At 40.2% G+C, this 20,489-nt stretch overlaps 1 protein-coding gene across 4 annotated transcripts in view; it reads left to right on the forward strand.

Annotated features, from left to right (window-relative positions):
- The window catches only part of PMPCB (peptidase, mitochondrial processing subunit beta), a 26,306-nt gene continuing 5,817 nt past the window's right edge, over positions 1–20,489 (forward strand). The window contains exons 1-4 of one of the 4 annotated variants that reach the window (XM_069036160.1): positions 1–392; positions 13,098–13,200; positions 19,615–19,755; positions 20,031–20,117. In XM_069036160.1, coding sequence (XP_068892261.1) covers positions 13,153–13,200; positions 19,615–19,755; positions 20,031–20,117 — 276 coding nt within the window. In that variant the 5' untranslated portion in view covers positions 1–392; positions 13,098–13,152. Of the gene's footprint in view, positions 393–13,097; positions 13,201–18,107; positions 18,232–18,661; positions 18,683–19,614; positions 19,756–20,030; positions 20,118–20,489 lie in introns of those variants that run through there. The other 3 variants (XM_069036139.1, XM_069036149.1, XM_069036168.1) reach the window with 3 other exon arrangements.

Genomic DNA, 20,489 nt, shown 5'->3' on the forward strand with positions numbered 1-20,489 from the left:
GCTCCACATGTGGTGTGAAAATAGTTTGTATATCACCAGTGTTGCAAAAGCCAAAGCTTGGGAGGCTCTGCTTTAGTAAATGCATTTTGTCTGTACTGCAAATAGAGATGTCAACGGTTGGAGGCTGGAAGTAATGACACCTGGTGTCTGTGGTGCATGCGGCTTTCAATTTGAAAGGAAACACGACTGGTGAAGAATGATATGGTTGTTCAATTTCTGACACTGCTAGAAGTCTGCACCAGTATATTACCAACTGTGCCACACCAGCATGCACAGCATGAGAAAATTCTACTCCAGAGGTGCTGTTCAACAGAACCAGGATTTTAAACTAGTTTCCTATTTTTAGTATTCCTAGGAGCCAACTGAGATGTCACGCTACTCCTGCTTCTTTGGTGAGTTTTGATTTTTCAATGTCTTATGCACACAAACACATCTAAACTGAGGAAAAGTCCAAAGGGAGTATCTGTTCTCAAGTAGTTGTTGTAAACCCAGAACAGGGATCTCTCTGACTCTTAATACTCCCCAGACATGCTAAGAGGACTGATGTTAGGATCCTGCAGGAGCTGGAAGCCAGAAGTTATTAATAGATGGGAAGGTTCCAGCCATCTGTGCATGAGGTAATAGTTTTTGCTTGGCATCTAGTCTTAAGAAGAGAAGACGTAATAATTTTATTTCCATCAGTGGCATGCAGTCCTGATTAGTCAGGCACTTTTACTACTTAGCATGACCCTATATGTTGTCCTCTATATATGCAAGTAAAAAAGTTATGGGAGCTTCTTTTTACTGCATAGAGGCACAAATACTGAGGGATAGCAAAGTGGGGTTATTTAGGAGTCAGTGTAATTTTTTTCCTCACAGTGAAATTTAACAGCTGAAACAGAATAATTTTTTATTGAAATTTTTGGGGTATACCATTTCATTAACTACTTGGAAGGATAAGTTCCTTAAACTAACTTAATTTGCTTCATGCAACAACCTCTATTTTAATTAGAAGCACATGGTTAGTGTTTCATGAATTGTATCTGCAGTGGTGTCTTTCCCTTGGAGATAGTGCATTAATCATGGACAGGACAGCTTGACTAACTTGATTATAAAATTTCTCTTGATGAAAGATTTAACCTTCTCCACAACTGAAGTTTATCAGTATTTTGTTTAGATCTCTCAAGTGTAGTGTAAATGTCTTTTTCACAAAGTCTAATTTAGTTGGTTGACATAAGCTGTGTCAAAGCAAGATACTCATTGTCTTGGCCAGTAACTGAAGCACAATGTAAAGCAAGAAAAAAATAGAAATTCTCATAGTTAAAATTTTATAGCTTTATAACTGAACTGTCTGAACTTGTTTGAAAATCCTCCTAGATGACAAAGTAAAAATGTTGTACCATATCTCACTCCATACTAGAATAGCGAGTCATAGTCTGAAGTCCCTTTTGGCTGAGGTTCGCTATATACTAGGCAATGTTTATTGTTATAGTGCAGATGCAGTTTATTGCAGAAAAAACCTACACTTGCTGGAACAGTTTGAGCTGGGTAGCTGAGTGAAATAAACTATCCTGGAAAAAAAATTTCATCACTCTAATACTGGCAATACTGGAATTTTTACTGGCATAGAAATTTAGCACCAAAAGAAATTCTACTAGGCTAGTAAAAGCTTCTCTGGAAAAACTGGCCCAGATTGGACATAACCAGAAAGCCTAACCTTGCCCTTCTAATTACAGTGTGCTGCAGTAACCACCCTTATGGTATCCACCCTCTTTAGGAGAGAACTTGAGGGAGTAAAGTTACTTGGCACCTGTGGCAGGCAGAGGCAAGCAGTTTCAAATCATGTAGGATGTTGTTAGCCAGTGAAAGAGGGTTACACAACCAGCTCATGTATATATACATACATACACACACATATAGGTACAAAATGCTTCACAATAATGTTCAATCAAAACATTATATATCAATTAAATATATCAATTAAATTGATATATGTACAAAATTTATATATAATAGATATATAATAATTAAATTACTGTAAATACTATATTTACCATTACAAATCCAAATCTCTTACATGATAAAGAATTTGATAATTTTGGGGACTATAGAGAAGGAACTTATGGGGTACAGTTAATGCTCAAAAGCCCATTTTGTTTTGTTTTATGTGAAATACTCTCTGATGCCTTGCTAGCATATTTTAACTTCTACTTAGGGAACAAAACTAGGAAAGATAACAAACTGGAACTATAACAGAGACATTTACTCTGTGTTAAACCAGTAACGGGCCAAGAACATTCTCCAGCCCTGACACTAAATTCTCCAACGCCTGTATTTTCATACAGATAAACCTTCCCAGGCCTGAAGAGCATGTGGTTGTATCAGAATTACTGCTGAAAGTCTTACCAGGCCTATGCTAATCCCTAAAGATGCTTGGGCACTATGTGGGAGAATGCTATTCAGCAAAACTCAGGTAGAAACCTTGCTAGTGATTTAATGCTTATTAAAGTGCAGTAATGTCCACCATATGTTGTAGTTTACTGGAATGCATCTAGCCTTAGACAACATCTGATTTTGAGATTTAACCTTGTATCTCAGAGGAAATTAAAGTTTTTAGGTTTGTTTCCAAAATTGGTAAAGCTTGACAGTATCATTGTGAACAAGCACTACCGTGAGATGATGCTGTTATAGCCAGTAGCTGATAATGTATTGTTATTGCATAGCATTTTGCAAAATTGCTGTCATTAAAATTGACTTAGGAAGTTCAATCATAGTGTTTAAAAGGCTGCATCAGATCCAGATTCCTTTGTGAGTGGCACTGTTTAGAAAGAAAAATCCTTGCTTTTTTGCAATTGAATTTGTAATTGAGCACAAGGTAGGGTAACATGTTTAGTAAACAGGAAAACATTCTGGATTTACAAAGGAGAAAAAAATAAGAATATGCAGGATAGCTCTTAACACAGGTTGATATGACTGTCTTGATTTTCAGTTGGGAATTAGAAATTATAGAACATTGTGCTGTTTTCATTGCAGGCAAGATGATGACAAACTGTTTCTTTGTGTCTAAATGCGTTCTGGAAAAGTGTACCTCTATAATTTCAGACTGATACTAAAATGGATTGAGTTTGTGAACTATCCTTTGTTTAAGGGAGTGTTTCTCATGCATAGTGCCATGGCTTGAATGTGAATGTTGGCAATTGTGAAGGTCTTAACTATACCCTGTAGTTTTAATTTTTTATATGACCAGGTCACTGAATATGTAATGATCCTTATTCTCATGCCATTTATATGGCTTCATTTTTTTTGTGGCTCTAAGAAGTATTTGGTTCTACCTCTGTGCTTTTATTCACCACAGAGCAAATAGGTTACTCTGAGACAGAAACACATCATCTGACAACCCTGGCACTGGGTCTCAATGGGTCTTAAAGATGGTCTGGCTGCTTTCATGGCTGTGAACAGTGCCTTCCAGCAGAGTCTCCTGCAATGGCGGGGGGGGGGGGGAAATTCATCATGTCAAGACAGCGCTTCCTTGTATATTTGGAGTACAGTTGGGATGAAAAGTGAGAGGGCTACTGGCACTGGCAGCACTACAAAGTCCTCTGAGACAGACAAGATGCAAATGTGTAGCAAGGGAAGGAGGCATGGTATGAGAGTATGGAAGAATGTACTCCTAGGGACTTCATGGTGGACATGACATACTGGAGCTGTCCCAGGCTCTGTACATCTGCAGGTGTATCTAGACTGCCTCAAGGGGATGCTCATAGGGTGCACAGGCCTGAATTCTCACCAGCAGTGGCCCAAATAGGTTGATCTCCAGATGATTTTGGAGGTGCATCAATACACTGATGAACTGATCATGGAAGTGACAGGTCAGTTCAACCATTTATTCTATATGCTTTACAGGAGCTATTTGTAAAGCTGCAGGGTGTTAAAACCATCTCTCCCTTCTCATGTTTGCACATAACACCTCCAAAATCCAACATACAGTGTTGGAGGTTCACAGATCTTTATTTCCTGCTAAAAAGTGACATACCTGTTTGGAGATCCTAGGATTGGAACAACTTGTCTGTCCCATTTTTGATTCTAAAGTTGGTATAATACCACTGACAACAACGTAGAATAAAACCTGTGATGGTCATGGAAGAACTGGGGCCACCGCTTACTCATATACTTTCATAGCACATGTGGAAAGGCAAAGCCACATAGAAATCTAAAATCATATAGAAAGAATGAAATTAACCAAGCTTGGTGTCCTCTTCATTTCTCTTTACTGCTCTCTAGTCTCACCCTCTCAGTGCAATAATCCAAGCCCACTTCTTCCCATGCCTTCCATGACATCTGTTTTGGCAAGAGACAGCGAGTGCTGTGGTTTGTCCAGTTAGTCATATGTGCAAGCAGACTGGCCAGCCAGTGCACCTGCCCACTGCCAACTGGCTTGTGCTCAGATAATACATGCTGCTGTGTTCTGCCTATTTTCCCACACTCATGGAACTAATTTGAGTCTCCTTCCTATATCCAGATACTGGCGTTAAAGAAATTTATAGGAACTTAATTACTTTGGGCTGTATTAGGCTTACTTCAGGTGTATACTATTACCCCTGCTCTTTCTATTATGAGTAAGTAAGGATTTATAATATTTAAGCAATAGTAAGGAACTAGTACTATTAACATGCTCCATGGTCTTGGTCCCTTGACTGACCAGAACAGATGCCTTTGGAGCACCATCATATTCCACCAAATACAGATTTCTCATGTTTACTTTCTATGAAAACCAGGCCGCAGGAAAAAAGACAAATGCACATCCAGGTTTCTTCACAGCATGAACTGGGATGCAGGTGAGTTGTCCACCTTTACTAAGAAAGCTGGGAATTCTCTAAGATTTCATAATCCATCCATCCATCCATCCATCCATCCATCCATCCTTATCTTTCTTTCCTTCTTTCATGTATTATTGAAATTGGCCAATTTGAGAGAAAGGCACAGAGCATGATTTCACAAGAAAAAGGGCTAAAATCAGATGGTGATGGTATTGTAACTGAGACATTATGGATAATTTAAAATAAATTAGGGTTTATATTACAATGAAAAATACGTTGTGAAAGGGGAAAACAAGAAAAAATAATTACTTTTTAAGTCATATAAAGTTACTGTAAGGAAATATTCATAAATAAGGAAGAAATTGTATAACAGTGAGGTAAGTCAGCTTCCTTGTGATTGCTTGTAGGTATTCAGAATTGATGACCGTCCTTTTCCTTGTTTCCATAAAACACTTTTTTATCTTTATTGTACAAGCATCATACAAATACAGGACTAGAAGGGGCTTTAATAAATCCCATTGTCCAAATCATGACATTCAGTGAGGGCCTTTCTTAAATGGAGTATTATTGTAACTGTCAGCATCCCATGCAGGCATGCTCTGTGCCACATGGAGCTGCTTTCAGCTGCCAAGCTGCTGTTCTGGCACTGATGAAACTGCTGGGTTCCCAGGCTGAACTCAGTACCCTGCTACTGCCCTCCTGAAATATGTCTGAAACCTCTTCTTCATCCACAGCACCCAGGAGGGAGAGAGAAAGGAAATCCACTTTGGTTTTAACAGCTGGCACTGAATAGAGGAGGGAGTTATAAATAAATGGAAATAAAGAATGAGGGCATGTGACTGAAGCCATGACAGTCACTTTTTGGTATGGCAACAGATAAGCAGTGCTCTGAGTGACAAAATGTCAGTTTGAATGTGTAGACACTATGATGATGTCAAAAGAGTCTCATTTGAACTGGGATTCAGGAGGATCCTCTATTTAAATCCTATCTGAACTACTGTCAGGCTGCATGACCTTTAACAATATACAGAGCTCCATGGGTCAAATTGGTCTTTGCTGCAACTAAAATGACTACAATGGAATTATTCTGTGACTGAACTTGATTTCTCAGACATCAATCAACACAGCTGGTTCACTGAATAAATGAAAGAAAGCAATCATAGATGTCCCTGGAAAACAGATGCATCTGAACTGAGTCTTTTAGTTTTGGCAAAACTAGAGCAGAAGTGCAAAACCATTACTTTAAATGCATAAGTAATTGCTGATAGTGGGTTATTGACAATGTAAAATCCCTGAAGGTAACAAAGGCATAAAAGGGCTATTGTCTTTTTTAAAGGGAACGTAAATGTCATGTATCTTATTTAAAATTTGGAAAATGATGGATGCTTCTTTAAGTATTCTGGTATAGATTGCTTTTTCTTTAAAAAATTAATAATGACAAATGACTCAGGTATTTATGCTGAGTCATTTACATTACAATGCTGCACACTGGTAAGCTTCTTCCTAGAAAATGCTTTTAGAGTCAGATTGTTATTTAATAAAAGATAAGTGTCATGGGCAGACATTATAATTTTATTTATTAGACAATAAAATATAAGTGTCATGGGCAGAATGGGAGCTTCAGACAAAGTTTATTGGGGAGACCCCCCTGCCCCACCTTGTTGAGTCACAAGGTACAGAAAGGACCCTCTTGCTTTCTAAATTCCTTCTCAGAAAGGAGTCTGGGTGGAGCTGGATCCAGTCCTAGTCCCAGACTTTCAACAGTTTATGTCTAATAGGTGTAATTGAGCCTTTATACAACTCTGTCCCACAGGATTAAGGATGGCAAACCAAATATATTTATATGAATAAAGTAGATAAGAATTTAAATTGATTATGAGGATGAAAAGACTAAAAGGCCTTAATCAGAATTATTTACTACACAGTATAGGTAGCTGTAACTACTAGTATAGTGCACTATATATTGAAGCAATATTGAAACAATGATATTAAAGCTAGCACAATAATTACAGAAATTGATGTTACTCACTCACACAATGCCTGTGGGCAAATCTCTTGCTCAGCCTCGAGGATTAACCTTGAGGGGTGTCCCCGCCCAAGGGAGGAATCGCCACACACACTCCAAGAAGGGGTATGTTAGAAAACTCTGCCATTAAAAAGTGGGTCAGAGTTTTTATAGTACTAAGTGGCTGACTATCAGCCAAATGTCTCCAGGCTCAACAGCTTTAGATACATTATCAGTACTATCACTTGTTGGCTCCTTTATCAGGAACTTTGCCACATCCTCACAGGTGCCAGTTTCTGCTGGGATACATTATTCTTCCTCTGAATGTTAAATTTTGGGATTGATAAATCAGGCTGGTCTCAGCATTCTTCACTACCAGTGTGACTTGCATGAGGTGTGTACCTCATGAAGTTCAGTGAGGCCAAGTGCAGGGTCCTGCATATGAGTCAGGGAAATCCCAAGCAAAGTACAGGCTGGGCAGGGAATGGATCAAGAGCAGCCCAGGGGGAAAAGGACTTGCAGGTGTTCATAAATTACAAGCACAACACGATCTGACAATGTGTGCTCCCAGCCCAGAAAGGCAAATGCTGTATCCAAAGCAGCATGGCCAGCAGGTCAAAGGAGGTGATTCTGCCCCCCCCCACTCCAGTTTGGTGAGACTGCATCCGGAGTACTGCATCTAGGTCCGGGATCCCCAGCATAAGAGGATGTGGACCTGTTGGAGTCAGTTCAGAGAAGGTGAGCAGAGGGTTGGAGTACCTCTCCTGTGAAGACAGACTGAGGGAGTTGGAGCTGTTCAGCCTGGAAAAGAGAAGACTTCAGGGCACCTTCCAGTACCTAGAGGGGACCTACAGGAAAGCTGGGCTGGAGAGAGATTTTTTACAAGGGTGTGTAGTGGCAGGACAAGGGGGAATGGCTTCAAACTGAAAGGCAATAGGTTTAAATTAGATATTTGGAAGAAATTCATTACTTCAGGGATGCTGAGGCATTGGAACAGTTTGCCCAGGGAAGTTGTGGATGCCCATCCCTGGAAGTGTGCCAGATTGGATAGACTTTTGAGCAACCTGGACTAGTGGAAGATGTCCCTGCCTATGGAAGTGGGGTTTGAACTAAATGATCTTTAAGGTCTCTTCCAACTCAGGCTATTCTATGATGCTGTGAAATGAATCAGATCAGGAACATGTTTTCAAGCCTAGCTGAAAGGTTTCTGTGTCTGTGTACCTGTGTCACTAGGTGTGCTGGTTTTGGCTGGAATAGGGTAATTTTCTTCATAGTAGTTGGTCTGGGCTAAATGTTGGAATTGTGCTGGAAACATTGTTAATTCAGGGATATTTTTGATTTTGCTAAGCAGTGCTTACAGAAAGTCAAGGCCTTTTCTGCTTCTCACCCCATCCCACCAGCAAATGGGCTGGGGGTGCACAAGAAATTAGAAAGGGGACACAACCAGGACAGGCGACCCCAACTGACCAAAGGGATATTCCATACTATATGGCATCATGCTCAGTACATGAAATTGGGGAGAAAGAAGGAAGGAGGGGTTTAACACGTGGAAAAACAATACTTGGCATAATTTAAGAAAACTTGGAGAGGTGACACTGGTACACTTTTTCATTTTTTCATGCCAATTTAGTAATGAGGACAATGGAGGTACTTCTTTGGACATGATTAAAAAAGAGATCTGAAAGGGTTTTCCAGTTCATCCTCTTGCTTCAGAGCAGAATCCACTCTATCTAATCAGCTCCTGACAGATATTTGTTCAATCTGACCTTGAAAATTTGCAGTTATGCTGATTCTTCAGACCTCTCCACAGTCAGCTACTGCATAACATTCTTTACAGTTCAAAAGCTTTTTGTAAAATACAACTGAAATCTTCAAGTTGCAATTTAAGGCTATTATTTCTTGCCATATCAATGGACATGAAGAACGCTTTGTATCTCTGCAATACCTTTTACATATTTGAGGACTGATACCATATCTTCCCTCAATCCTCACATTGCTGGACTAAAGAAATGAATTCTTTCAATCTTAACCTCATGTGTCACATTTTCTATACCTCTGAAAATTACATGGTTCTACTGTGGTTTCTTTATTGGAGAGAAATCACAAGGTTTCTTTATTGTTTGTTGAGTTTTTTTTTTCCAGAATGTTGCTTTTAATAGGTTGTTTTCTGGTAAAACCACATTACCTCTTATTTATCACTACAGGATTATGAGATAATTTAATTTGAGGGGGATCATAGGAGGTCCCTAGTCCATTCCTCTGCTGAAACCAGGGTCAGCTATGAGTTCAGATCAGACTTGATCCTGTTGGATTTTGAAAACCTGCAAGAGCAGAGACTTCACAAGCTCTATGGACAACCAGTTCCATGGCTTGACTGACACATGAAAATATTTTCCCTTAAATCTAGCTTGAACCTCTCACATTTCAATTTATGCCCATTATCTGTCACTCTCTCACCATAAAGCAATCTTGAGAAGTCTGGCTTCATTTTCTTGATAACCTCCTCTTGGCTATTGTGTAGATGTTTAGGAGTCTTATTATTATTTAGGAGTCTTACTTATTATTACTGTTGTTGTTCTTGTTATTATTATTACTTGCAAAAAGGCAAATAACTACATGTCCTGAATTCCTGAGTTTTGGATTCTTCCTTTTTTCCATTTGTATGCTTGACCATTCCTTTCCTATTCAACTTACATGTTCCTTATTTAGAGAGAGAATGAAGCATTCCTTAGTGGAGTACTAGTAGAGAATAGTTACAGGTTTTAACAGCCTGACACAATTTAGATAATTTAATTTATCTAAGGTGTATTTATCTGGTTTTTTTTCCCTTTTCTATCTGGAAGCCTTATTCTCTTCTCTAACTTACAAATCAAAGCAAGCCATCCCACCCAAGCATTTGCAGAAGCCAACACACGGAGATAAAAAAAGAGATATAAGGAAACACTTTTTTTACCAAGAGGGTAGGCAAATGCTGGAACAGGCTTCCTAGAGAGGTGGTCAGTCCCCAAGCATAACAGTGTTTAAGTGGCATTTGGACAATGCCCTTAATAACACACTTCAACTTTCAGTCAGGCTGGAATGCATCAGGCATTGTTGGCCCCTTCCAACTGAAATACTCCATTCCATTCCATGTTCTGGTTGTGAATGTCAGCCACCATTACATGGAAGTCAAGTCACCTCTTTAAAGGCAAGTAATTTGAATTAAATTGGAGGTCTCACTGACTGTGCTGAACTTTGATTTGGGACTTTAGAGTCTATGCCTGTAAAGATCAGATAGCAAATCTCAACTATGCACTTGGAACTTCATTGTAAACTGTCTAGATGTGTTGTTTATTCAAATATACATGACTGGGGATAGAATCATAGAATGGTTTGGGTTGGAAGGGACCCTAAAGGTCATCTGGTTCCAACCCTCCTGCCAGGGGTGGGCACATACTAGATCAGGTTGCTCAGAGCCCCATCCAGCCTGGTCTCGAACACATACAGGGATGGGGAGTCCACAAGCTCTCTGGGGTAGATTTTATGTAGACACAGAAAGTCAATCCATACATTTCTGAGAAATGCATGAGGACTTTATATGGATGAAATAAAAATTGAAATGTAAGTGCCACATATTTTTTCATTTATTTATCCACAGGCTACTGCAAACTTTGGAAAACAGTAGAGCAGAATAGTTTCAAGAAGCTTTGGGGTGTTTAGAGTTTCTCAGTAAATCTTTTATGACCAAATTATATGTATAATTATACTAAAAATTACTCCTAGTGCTTAACTTATAATTCTAAAAGAAAAGATTGAGAAGTAGATCCTTTCACTGGTAGAAAGCCAAGGCTAGAAAATACAGGTTATCATAGTGGCAAAAAAAAAGGTGGAAAAGACAAGAGGAATGGCTGTGAAATTTGTGCACTATGCAGCTGGCAGTAAGCTCTGAAGATTTCTGGGTTTACTTTTTACTGGGAAAAATGTTTCAGGATAAAATAAATACATTACATAATACAAAAGTAGATCTGCCAGCATTAACAGACCATCAGGATGACTGATAGGCACAGTCAGAAACACACAAGATTATGGCTAATGCTCTAATTAGTGCAACCCCTATGCCTTACTATCAATGCAGTAACTGCAAGCAGCTAGAGAGTAACTGCTCATCCCCTAATTCTGTTGGATCTACTTAGCAGTAATGACTTGGATTCCTATTCCAGACCTTATTTTGTTTGACATACTATAGCTCATCTGCTATGAAGACCATGTCGTATTTGCAAATGCCTCTTAGGTGGATCTCGTAAGCCTCTCATATTAACCCAGTTCTCACATACTCAGTTAAATGCAATTTTCAAATAAAAAAAAAATCTATTTCAGAGGCACACAGGTACTCTCAAGCCTCACAGTCTGCATCTGAAGTTCCAAAGGCAAACGTGGAAGCAAATGTATTTAAGGTATACTGGATCTCTATGCGTTTGTGCCAATTTGTTTGTCTTCTAAAGCAACTCATTAACACACATGCAGTGAAATTCTCGCATTGCAAACCTAGTGATTTTCTGAGCATAAGGAGCTGGAGTTGCATGGCTTTCGTGAGGGAGAGCAGCACAATGCACATCAGCTACAGAGAAAACCTGTGCATTCACAGTGTCTGGATTCAGTAGATGTTTGGAAGCTTTCTTGGAATTACTGCACTGCACTAGCTGCCAAACATCTGGAAGTCAGTAAAAAAATGTAGAAAAGTGGTAGGGAAGAAAAAGACCAGCAAAAGCAGCTGTCTCTCACAAAAAAAAAATGGTAGTCTGCCATTCTGGGCTATAATAGGATTTGAGAAAGGCATCAATCTGGGACATAGAGCACAGTGGGTTTAAGAAGCTTCAGAAACTGTTTTTCTTCAGAGGACTGTAAAAAAGGCCAGTAAATCAGAAATCAGTCTGAAAAAATGATATTTAGTGAAATACATGATTAAGCAATGCAATCAGATCATTAACTTGAAATTTGTAAGTTTGACTATCAACTCTAGAAAGTTAGCTGCTTACCTGAGCAGAAATATCTGACCAATGATAGTCCACATTTCCAAACTTCTGACAGTTTCTCAGGTTATAAAATCCCCAACTTTCTCTTTCCCAACCATTTGTCAACACTCCTAGCTTCTCCCTTGATAACTTCTACAGTGTGGTTGTTCATCACATTAAAATCAGCACAAAATCCAGTTGCTACACAGTCTTGAACCTTGAATATGTGCATGCATAAAAAAATAAACTTCTTGTAATACAAAATAAATAACTCAAGGAGTATTCATGTGATTACTGTATTTATATTTAATTAATGGCAAGCACTCAGTATTTAAAATTATGTGAAGATGCTGCAAAATTTCCAGCCTCCTGCATTAAAATGCTGTAGGCCCTTACAGAATATAAGTTCAACTTGTTGTACCCTTGAGAAAATGCATTTATAATCTGTATAATATCCTCTAATAATATATTAAGATATATGGATCTGATATTTAGATAAGGGATATTTAGATATATGCCATGAGCTCCTAGCCTGAAGCTCAGGATAAGGTTTGTTTTGCCTGAAGGTAGCTGCCTTCAGTTGGGTGTTTGAGTCTGCTCAACTAGTAATTCATTCCTTTACAATCAGCAGGAGAGGGAAGTACCATGAGGAGACATTTCTAAGTAACTATCCTAAGAGAGGTGTCCAGAGTGCAAAGGATAACCCGTAAGTCGAGGTGCCTGTATCCCTCCACTGACTATTGAAAGAGTGCAGAGAAGTAGTTTTATACAGCTGAGGGGTGCTGAGTGATACAAATTCTGTACATGAGCACAAAGGAGGCCCTACAGCACAGAGATGGGTCGGGACACAAATTTGGCCAGTCTGTAGTAGTGTGATGAACCCTGAGAGTCTACAACATGATGGCAATTAATGCAGGCTAGGAAATCAACCAGGAGGCTGGACAGAGCTGTAGAGCAAAAAGCTCATATACATTGTTTCCACAGTTAAGAGTGCAACAGGGAAGCCTGGTAGCTAAACAAAACCTGCCCTGAATCAATGAATATTTTGGGTAAGTCTGGAATTACACTGTATTAATATCAGTATAAAACTACATGGTCTGTAGTTTGTGTTGGCTAACTTAAGCATTAGTAAGATTATAGGGATTAAAGAGTGAGAAAACAGGGTTTAAGAGAGGAAATAAAAGAGAAAACTCAGTTATCTGGATGTTACAATAGCACGAAACTGTACATTTGCTGTATTATAAACTGTGATGAGTAGCATTAGCAGCATTTTTGGCTAATGGAAAATCTACTTTCCTTCCACAGATTGTTGAAAAATGCTCACAGCATTGCTACCTGAACAACGCGGAACAGAGGAGGAATGAATCAGAGAATCAAAGAATGGTGGCTGTCTTGGCTGCCTGAACAGGTGCCTAATTCTAATCTTTTCAGTAACTGCACTGGTTTCAGTTTTCACTGTGTTAATTTCAATTTGATTATACCAGAGACTCAGGTGACTTCTTCATTATTTTCTGGAGAAGATATTCACTGAAGTGACCTTTTCTTAAAATGAGAAAAAGATTGAAATAAATGTCGGAGTTTTCAGAACTTATCTACTATTGAATCAGAATAATGCCCTAAACCAAGAAATCTGTGTGTGGTTACAGTCACAGGGAAGGATGCAAATGACACTCGTGTACAATGCCAACAAAAACAACAAAAAAGGACTGATGCTTATTCTGCAGTGAGTCTGCTAAAGGGCATAGACAAACCTATCTGTTTAGCTAAATCAGATGAATTTACCCACAGGAATTTCTTGTTGGGTTACTGCATCAGGCAGAATCATTTGTTTGGCATGTTATTCTTGAAAAATTGTTATGAGATATCCAAACTTCTTCCATCTACCTTTCTGATAAAAGCCCTCAGCTGTCAGATAGTGGGCTGTCTGGTACTTACCAACTTATTTCAGTGCATAAATACTTATGAGGAAAAAAAAGAGCTGCATGCAGACAGAATACTGTAATATTCCCTGAAGAAAGCTTTTAATCAACAGCTTCAAAAGAGTGCTCTGTTAATGAGCAACTGAAATGTTATAAATTCAGCCAGCTATGTTTAATTTAGACAGTCTTCCTTGCAGCTTGAGAGGACAAAAGACCAGTGTCAGTGGCCTGTAGGCCTTTGCAGTTGCTGCCCAGTGGTTAACCATGGGAAAGAAAAGCTATTGCAATTTAATTAGCTGAAGGATAACTCCTAGGTAATACTGACAAAAATAATCAGCTAGATGCCAGTGAACTGCTAGCATGAAAATCAGACAACATAATGTCTGTAAAGTTTGATTTGTATTCTCAAAACAGCTTTATTCACAAAAAAACCTCTCCACCCCACTCCTCTACAAAATAATGTATTGTTTCTCAAGCCCATGTTTTTAGGCTTGTTTGAATTCTGCTTGCTTGGCTGAAATCAAGCCAATTCCTGGCAGCTGGATTTCAGCATATTCATTAAAGGCAATACTGTATCATTGCTTTAAAAAGATAGTAGATTGTAAATAAACAGTGAACACGAGCACTCTACAAAAAGCTAACACAGCATTAAGCAGTAGTTTAGCCAAAGGCAATTTCAATTGTTAATGTTTACTGTGTGCTGGTTTCAGCAATTCTGAAGGTCTTTTTCCTGAGCAGTGCTGTTCTAATGCTTAGTTCCTGTGCCCTCTTGTTCTAGGGTTGGATCAGCCTGTAACTGAGGACAGTTCTTCCCAACTACTTCTGTAGTAAGCTGATCATGATAGTGTGTCTTGCTGATATGAACTTTATCCTTATTTCAGAAGAAATACTTTATCTATACAATTGAAAGAAAACCCTTTCAAGATCATGCTTTCTTTGCTCATATCAAGATTGTCATCCTAGTTCAGAGTTATAGAAGTGTTGGTTTCACAGTGTTGTGTTCAGCCCCTGTGCTGACATGTGGCTATACAACCGTCAGGTATGCATAAACAGATTTCTCATTCTCACTGCTACCACATGGAATTGTTTTATAAAGTAGAAATATTACTCTAGAAGCATCAAGCTAGGTCTATGAGTGCTGGCACCAGCACCAGCAGGATCTTTTTTCATATAGGGTAGTGTAGAGTCTTTCCCATGTGTGAGCTGAAAATGCAGCACCTCCTCAGCTGGTGGATCCTGGAATGGCCTTTTCTTTGAGATGCCTGTGTCATTTGGTTGATGTTGTACAGCAATGAACATGGAAACTTTATTTCCTCAGAAAACCAATTGGAATTGTATAATTCAGACTGTGCATTATTACTGGTTTCAGTGGAGTTCCTGACAAGTTTTGAGCTTAAAAACTGAAAGTGCCATTTGGTTGTTTCCCAGGCACCTCTTTAGGAGGGATGCTAATCTAAAATAGCTACTTAGTGTGAAATACAAAGCTTCCCATACTTAAGGTGAAATCTGGAATCTGGATTTGAAAGAACCAGATTTTCATCCTGAGACTCTCACCTATATCATCCACTCATTTCACAAGGCTCTGTGGCATCTTGAAATTGGCAGGCAACTACTTATCTATCATGCTGATGGCAAGGACATAATTTATATAGAATTTCCTTCTTTTAATCTTGGCCCTTCTGTTCCATTGTTGCTTGAGACTGGACACATAAGAACTATGAACAAAGGTCTAATTTTCTCCATCTGGAAGCCACAGATTATACTGTTTACCTAAACCCAAGGGATATTGTGAGCATTCCTTGTTATAATAGCCCATTTCAAAATAGTCACACTGTAGGAAAAAAAAAAAAAGTTAAAACCATCTGCAAAGTAGTGTTTTGTAAAAGTTTAGTGGTGAATATTTACCTATTCAGCTTCTACTGTTAGAACATCAGTATTTGTTTTATTTTATTGCATTTTTAGCTGGTTAATAAGATTTCTTAATTTAAAGTTGCATCTCTCTAATGACCTTTGCTGGATGCTAAATTTTAGATTGCATTTACATATGAGACACTCCTATTTTGTTAAGTAGGAGACATTATGGGGATAATCAGTTTATCTTAAGCTGTAATTCTATGTCTAGCGAGGATTCAAATTTCTAGGATGGCTAATGGTTTAGTGAAGTCTGGTAAAACATCTTTGAGATAAATCCCAGCATAATGAGATCAGTTAGATCTAGCTGTAAAGTTGAACAGAAGCTTAATTTTAATTTTCAGTTGCACAGTTTGGTGCTTTGCTTTTTTTCCTTTACAACTTGACAGAGCTCTATCTGAAATTTTAAAAATGCTGGAACTGGATGGATCTTTTGAATATGCATGAATTAAATGGGAGAAACTAAACAAAACAAAAAGAAGTAGCTAGTTTCATGTAAGGTTAGATTTTCTGTTCCATGGAAACTAATTTGACTCCAATGTAAATTCTCTAGTGAAAGGATGTGCATGCTTTGCAGCTACAAGATCCTTCTTACATAGGGTGTATGTGGGCACTAAAACAGTACAGGCAGCAAAGTAACAGTAACAATTTCAGTAAGAGATCTACGGTTCCATATGTATATGGAGTCAAGGCATCATTGTCAAATTAGGAAGCATCTGGTTTCTTGACATTTAGGTTTCTATTTTAACCTGTGTGTTAACAACAGTATCACTTTCATTTTTAATTGTATGCAGTATGTCATGCTTTGGGGTGTTACTATTTTTATGCAATTACAGTCCTTGTGACAGAAACTGGGCAAGCCCAGCTGCAGCACTAAAGCTGCTGTTAAAGCACAGAGCTTATGAATTGGCAGTGCAACTGTTTTAGGGCAGTTGGTGCAATTTCATTCTGAACTGCCAAGGAAGTAAGAATTTGCCTACACCCACAAAATACTCCCCAAAAGCTATACATTAAAAATAAAGTGGATTTTTCTGAAATTGGTCCATGTTTTGGAGTCTGACAAGCTAAATCACAGAGCCTTCTCACACTTCAGCATCTGAGCCAGCTCGGGAACTACCAATAAACCCCAGTGTCCTTTAAGAGTCACAGTAGTTTTTGTCACCTAAAATCTGCATGTGACAGATTACATTTCAGGGGGAAGGAAGCAACATTTCTGACAGCTCTTGTGAATCATCTCTGAGTAACAGGACCTTGGCAGTTACAGGAGACAGTTCACCCTGAGCAGAAGCATCCTCTGTTCCCACCATTTTCAACCTCTTCATTCTGATCATGTGCTAAGTGCCCAGTTTTCTCCTTTTTAGAGCAGGGCAAGAGGGGTTTGTAGCATCTGTACAGAGGCAGAGGGTGTCAGAAGTACTGTGCTACAGTCTGAGGTAGAGGGGCACTCAGGGTTAGGAAAATGGTACCTAAAACAGTGCTTCCCCCAGCACAAGTAGTACAGATTTCTTTTTTTAAGTAGGATTTTGGTTTTTTGCATTGTGTCACTTTACATACTGTGGGACAAATAATAGAATTTTACCCTGGTTTTTGTTCATTCTTGAGATAATGCTTGATTAGCCAAATGAAAAGTTCCTAAAAAATGTAAAAATTTAAACCAGGAAGTCAAAACTGAGCACTGCTTCTTGCACGTCTGTACCTATTTATCTATAGCCATACATTCCAAACGTGCTCAGGAACAGTCTTTGGCACTGAAATGAAGTTGCTTCCACTGGTACACTCCAGAACTTTTCCCAGTCCGAATCTGGCTCTTGTCAAGTAGCATTCCCACAAGCCCTTCCCAGCTCCTGGCAGCTGCAAGGCACCATTCCCAGCAGTTTGGAGTCGTATGTATGGAGCTGAGGTAGTTCACCAGTGCTGGCACAGGCTCGGCGGAGTGCTGAAGTTACTGCTGTGGATGAAGCCTTCCTATCCATAACAAGTGTTTCAGCTCCGTTGCATACACTTCTCAGAAGACTCCAGGTTATTCCAGCCTCGGGATTTCCCCAGTCAGAGCGGGTCTGTCCTGCAGGAAGCGCAGCGCCCTCACCCGGCCCTGCCGAAAGGGCCCGGAGCAGCTGGAGAAGCCGCAGCGAGCAGTGCTGTACCCGCAGCACCTCCCGGAGCAGCCGAAAGGCAGCGCGTTGTGTGTACTGAGCCCGGCCATAAAGGGATATCGCAAGGAAAATGGCTTTCCTGAACTGTGCTGCTCTGGGCCAGTGAGGAGAGCGGACCATTAAACCAAGCCCCAAGCCTGCCAGAGCTCAAGGAGCGTCTGGACAACGCCCTCAGATACATGGTGGGCTTGTCCTGTGCAGAGCAGAAGTTGGACTCGATGATCCCCGTGGGTCCCTTCCAACCCAGGGCATTCCCGGCCGTTGCAATGGCATTGGCGCTGCCCCGTGCCGGGGGCCGATGGAACTGACCCGCGCCTGCGCGGCCCGCGAGGACGCCCGCCCCGCCCCGCCCACCACAGCGTCGAGATGGCGGCGTCTGCAGCGCGCTCAGCGGCCTGGCGGTTTCTCCTGCCCTGGTCTGTCCGCCTGGTGCGAGCGCCCGGCGCGGCGGAGCGGGTGAGGCGGCGGGGCCGGGAGCGGATGGAGGGAGGCGCGGGGGGCGCGGTAGCTCCGAGCGCCGGTGCTCGGGCTGCCGCTGAGGGGACGCGGGGAGTCGGAGGCCGTGAGGCGTGGTGCACGCTGGGAGTTGTAGTCGCGGCGGCGGCGCGGTGCGTGGCGGGAGGCGTAGTAAGTGATCGGTTTGTGCTGGTCCGGGGCTCTTCAGCGTGAGGAGGATCTTAGTGAACTGGAGATGTTCAGCAGAGATGAACTGGGCTGGGACATGTGCCGTGTGAGGAGAGGCTGAGAGTCCGGACCTCGTTCAGGCTGGAGAAGACACGGCTTCTGCTGGACCTGTAGAGGAGTTGTGAGAAGTACCTGTGCCAGCGCTCAGTCTGAGAAGGTTGTCAGGAAGATAAAACTAGGCCTGTCACAGAGGGGCATGGTGGCAGAATGAGAGATAATGGGCGTAAGTTGAAACAAGAGAGGAAAAACTGAATATGTGGCAGTCAAGCAGTGGAGCAGGCTGCTCACAGAGCTGTGGAGTTCCAGCTACCTTGGGAGATTGTCAGTACCCAAATGCAAAAAGTCCTGAGCAAAATGGTCTGACCAAGCTGATCATGCTTGGAGCAGGAAGTTGGACTAGAGACCTCCAGAGGTCCCTTCAAACTTGAATAGTGCTGTGATTCTGAAATGAGTGAGTTTTGAGAGATCTAACTTATTTTAGGAGGAGTGGGTGAGAGCTGGATTTTTTACTTTCATGTTTAGGGTATTTATATGGGGAGAGAAATCTTTGTTTATTTGAAACATTTGAAATAACACTTTTTGAGATAGCTGTTTGCTTGAAGTATGCATTTGGGATACATATTTGCATTTCTTGTTATTGAAAAACTGCAGTAAACTTCCCTTCTTTTCTACCCCACTCTCATTTAACATGCTTTAGCTGCCACATGATTGTGTAAAACTGGCAGTTTCTGCTGCTCTGATCAATGGGTGATGGATTTGCAGTCCTGACACCGGCCCTTGGGCTATATCTCACTTCACCTTAGAAAGTAGGTACCCAGGAGAATTCCAGATGGTAAAGGTCCTGCAGGCTCTTGCTGGCAGAAGTGGAAAACAAGTGTGTCTGGCTGATGAGAGTAACAGCTTCTGTGTCAGATTGGAGGGCAGCAGATGCATCTCCTCACTTGTAGTTATCTTCAGGGTTTGTTTCAGAGTCAGGTTACTGCTTCCTTGATGTGAAGTAGGGGTGAACAGTAGTCCTGAATTCTTTTCCTTATAAATGCATGCTTCAAGAAAGATCCACAAACTTAATGCTGAAGTTCAGCAATACATTTTTCAGAAAAGCATCTATGGATATAACTAAACAATCTGAATGTGACTGATGATTTTCCTTTCCAGTGTGTGCATGTTGGAACAGGGAAGCTCAGAGTTTCCAAAGCAGCAACAGAAGTAATCTTAAATGTCCCTGAAACTAGGGTGAGTCCTTTGGAAAATGGCTTGCAAGTAGCTTCTGAAGACTCTGGACTCTCAACATGCACAGTAAGTAGCTTACAAAAGGAACGGTTTTTTGTATCTATTCCCATGTGTTCATTTCCTCGTGGAACTAAATTGCATTTGCATTTCAATATTTATTAACAACTGTTTGTAGAACTTAAGCTAGGACATAGAAGTCTTAAGGCTTTTGTAGATTTGTAATTAAATTTTCTGTGAAGATCAAAATTTCCTTTTCCTTGAAAACCTGCTCTGTTTAAGGAAAAAGCCATAGCAAAGCTGTTAGCTAGTAAAATGACTTTTTTTTTTTTTCTTTCATTGAGGTTGGTCTTTGGATTGATGCTGGAAGCAGGTATGAAAATGAGAAGAACAATGGAACTGCTCACTTTCTTGAGCACATGGCTTTCAAGGTGAGTGTGAATATTGATGTAGAAGTTTACAATGGATTTTTAAGTTATTTGTCTTTAAAGATCAATGATAAAAACTTTGTCAGAATTGTATAAACAAATTTCCCAGATGGAAATGAGAAAAATAATATGGACAACTAAGACTTTGGTTTCCATTAGAAAATGAAGCTAAAGTCCTAGTTCTGTGTAACTGTTACACAGCTATGGATTACACAGATCTAGTTTTTAACTCACTTTTACCTTCTTAAAATAGTCTTAGAAGACACACAGTCACCCTTTTGCTAGGTTTTTATTTTCATTTGGGAGCATAGTAGGATTTATATCTGACTTCAAGCTTGGAGAGATTAGTATGCCAGTTTTATTTCCAGAGCACAT

This window comes from Aphelocoma coerulescens, chromosome 1A (genome assembly GCF_041296385.1).
Source record: "Aphelocoma coerulescens isolate FSJ_1873_10779 chromosome 1A, UR_Acoe_1.0, whole genome shotgun sequence".
NCBI classification, from domain to species: Eukaryota; Metazoa; Chordata; class Aves; order Passeriformes; family Corvidae; genus Aphelocoma; species Aphelocoma coerulescens.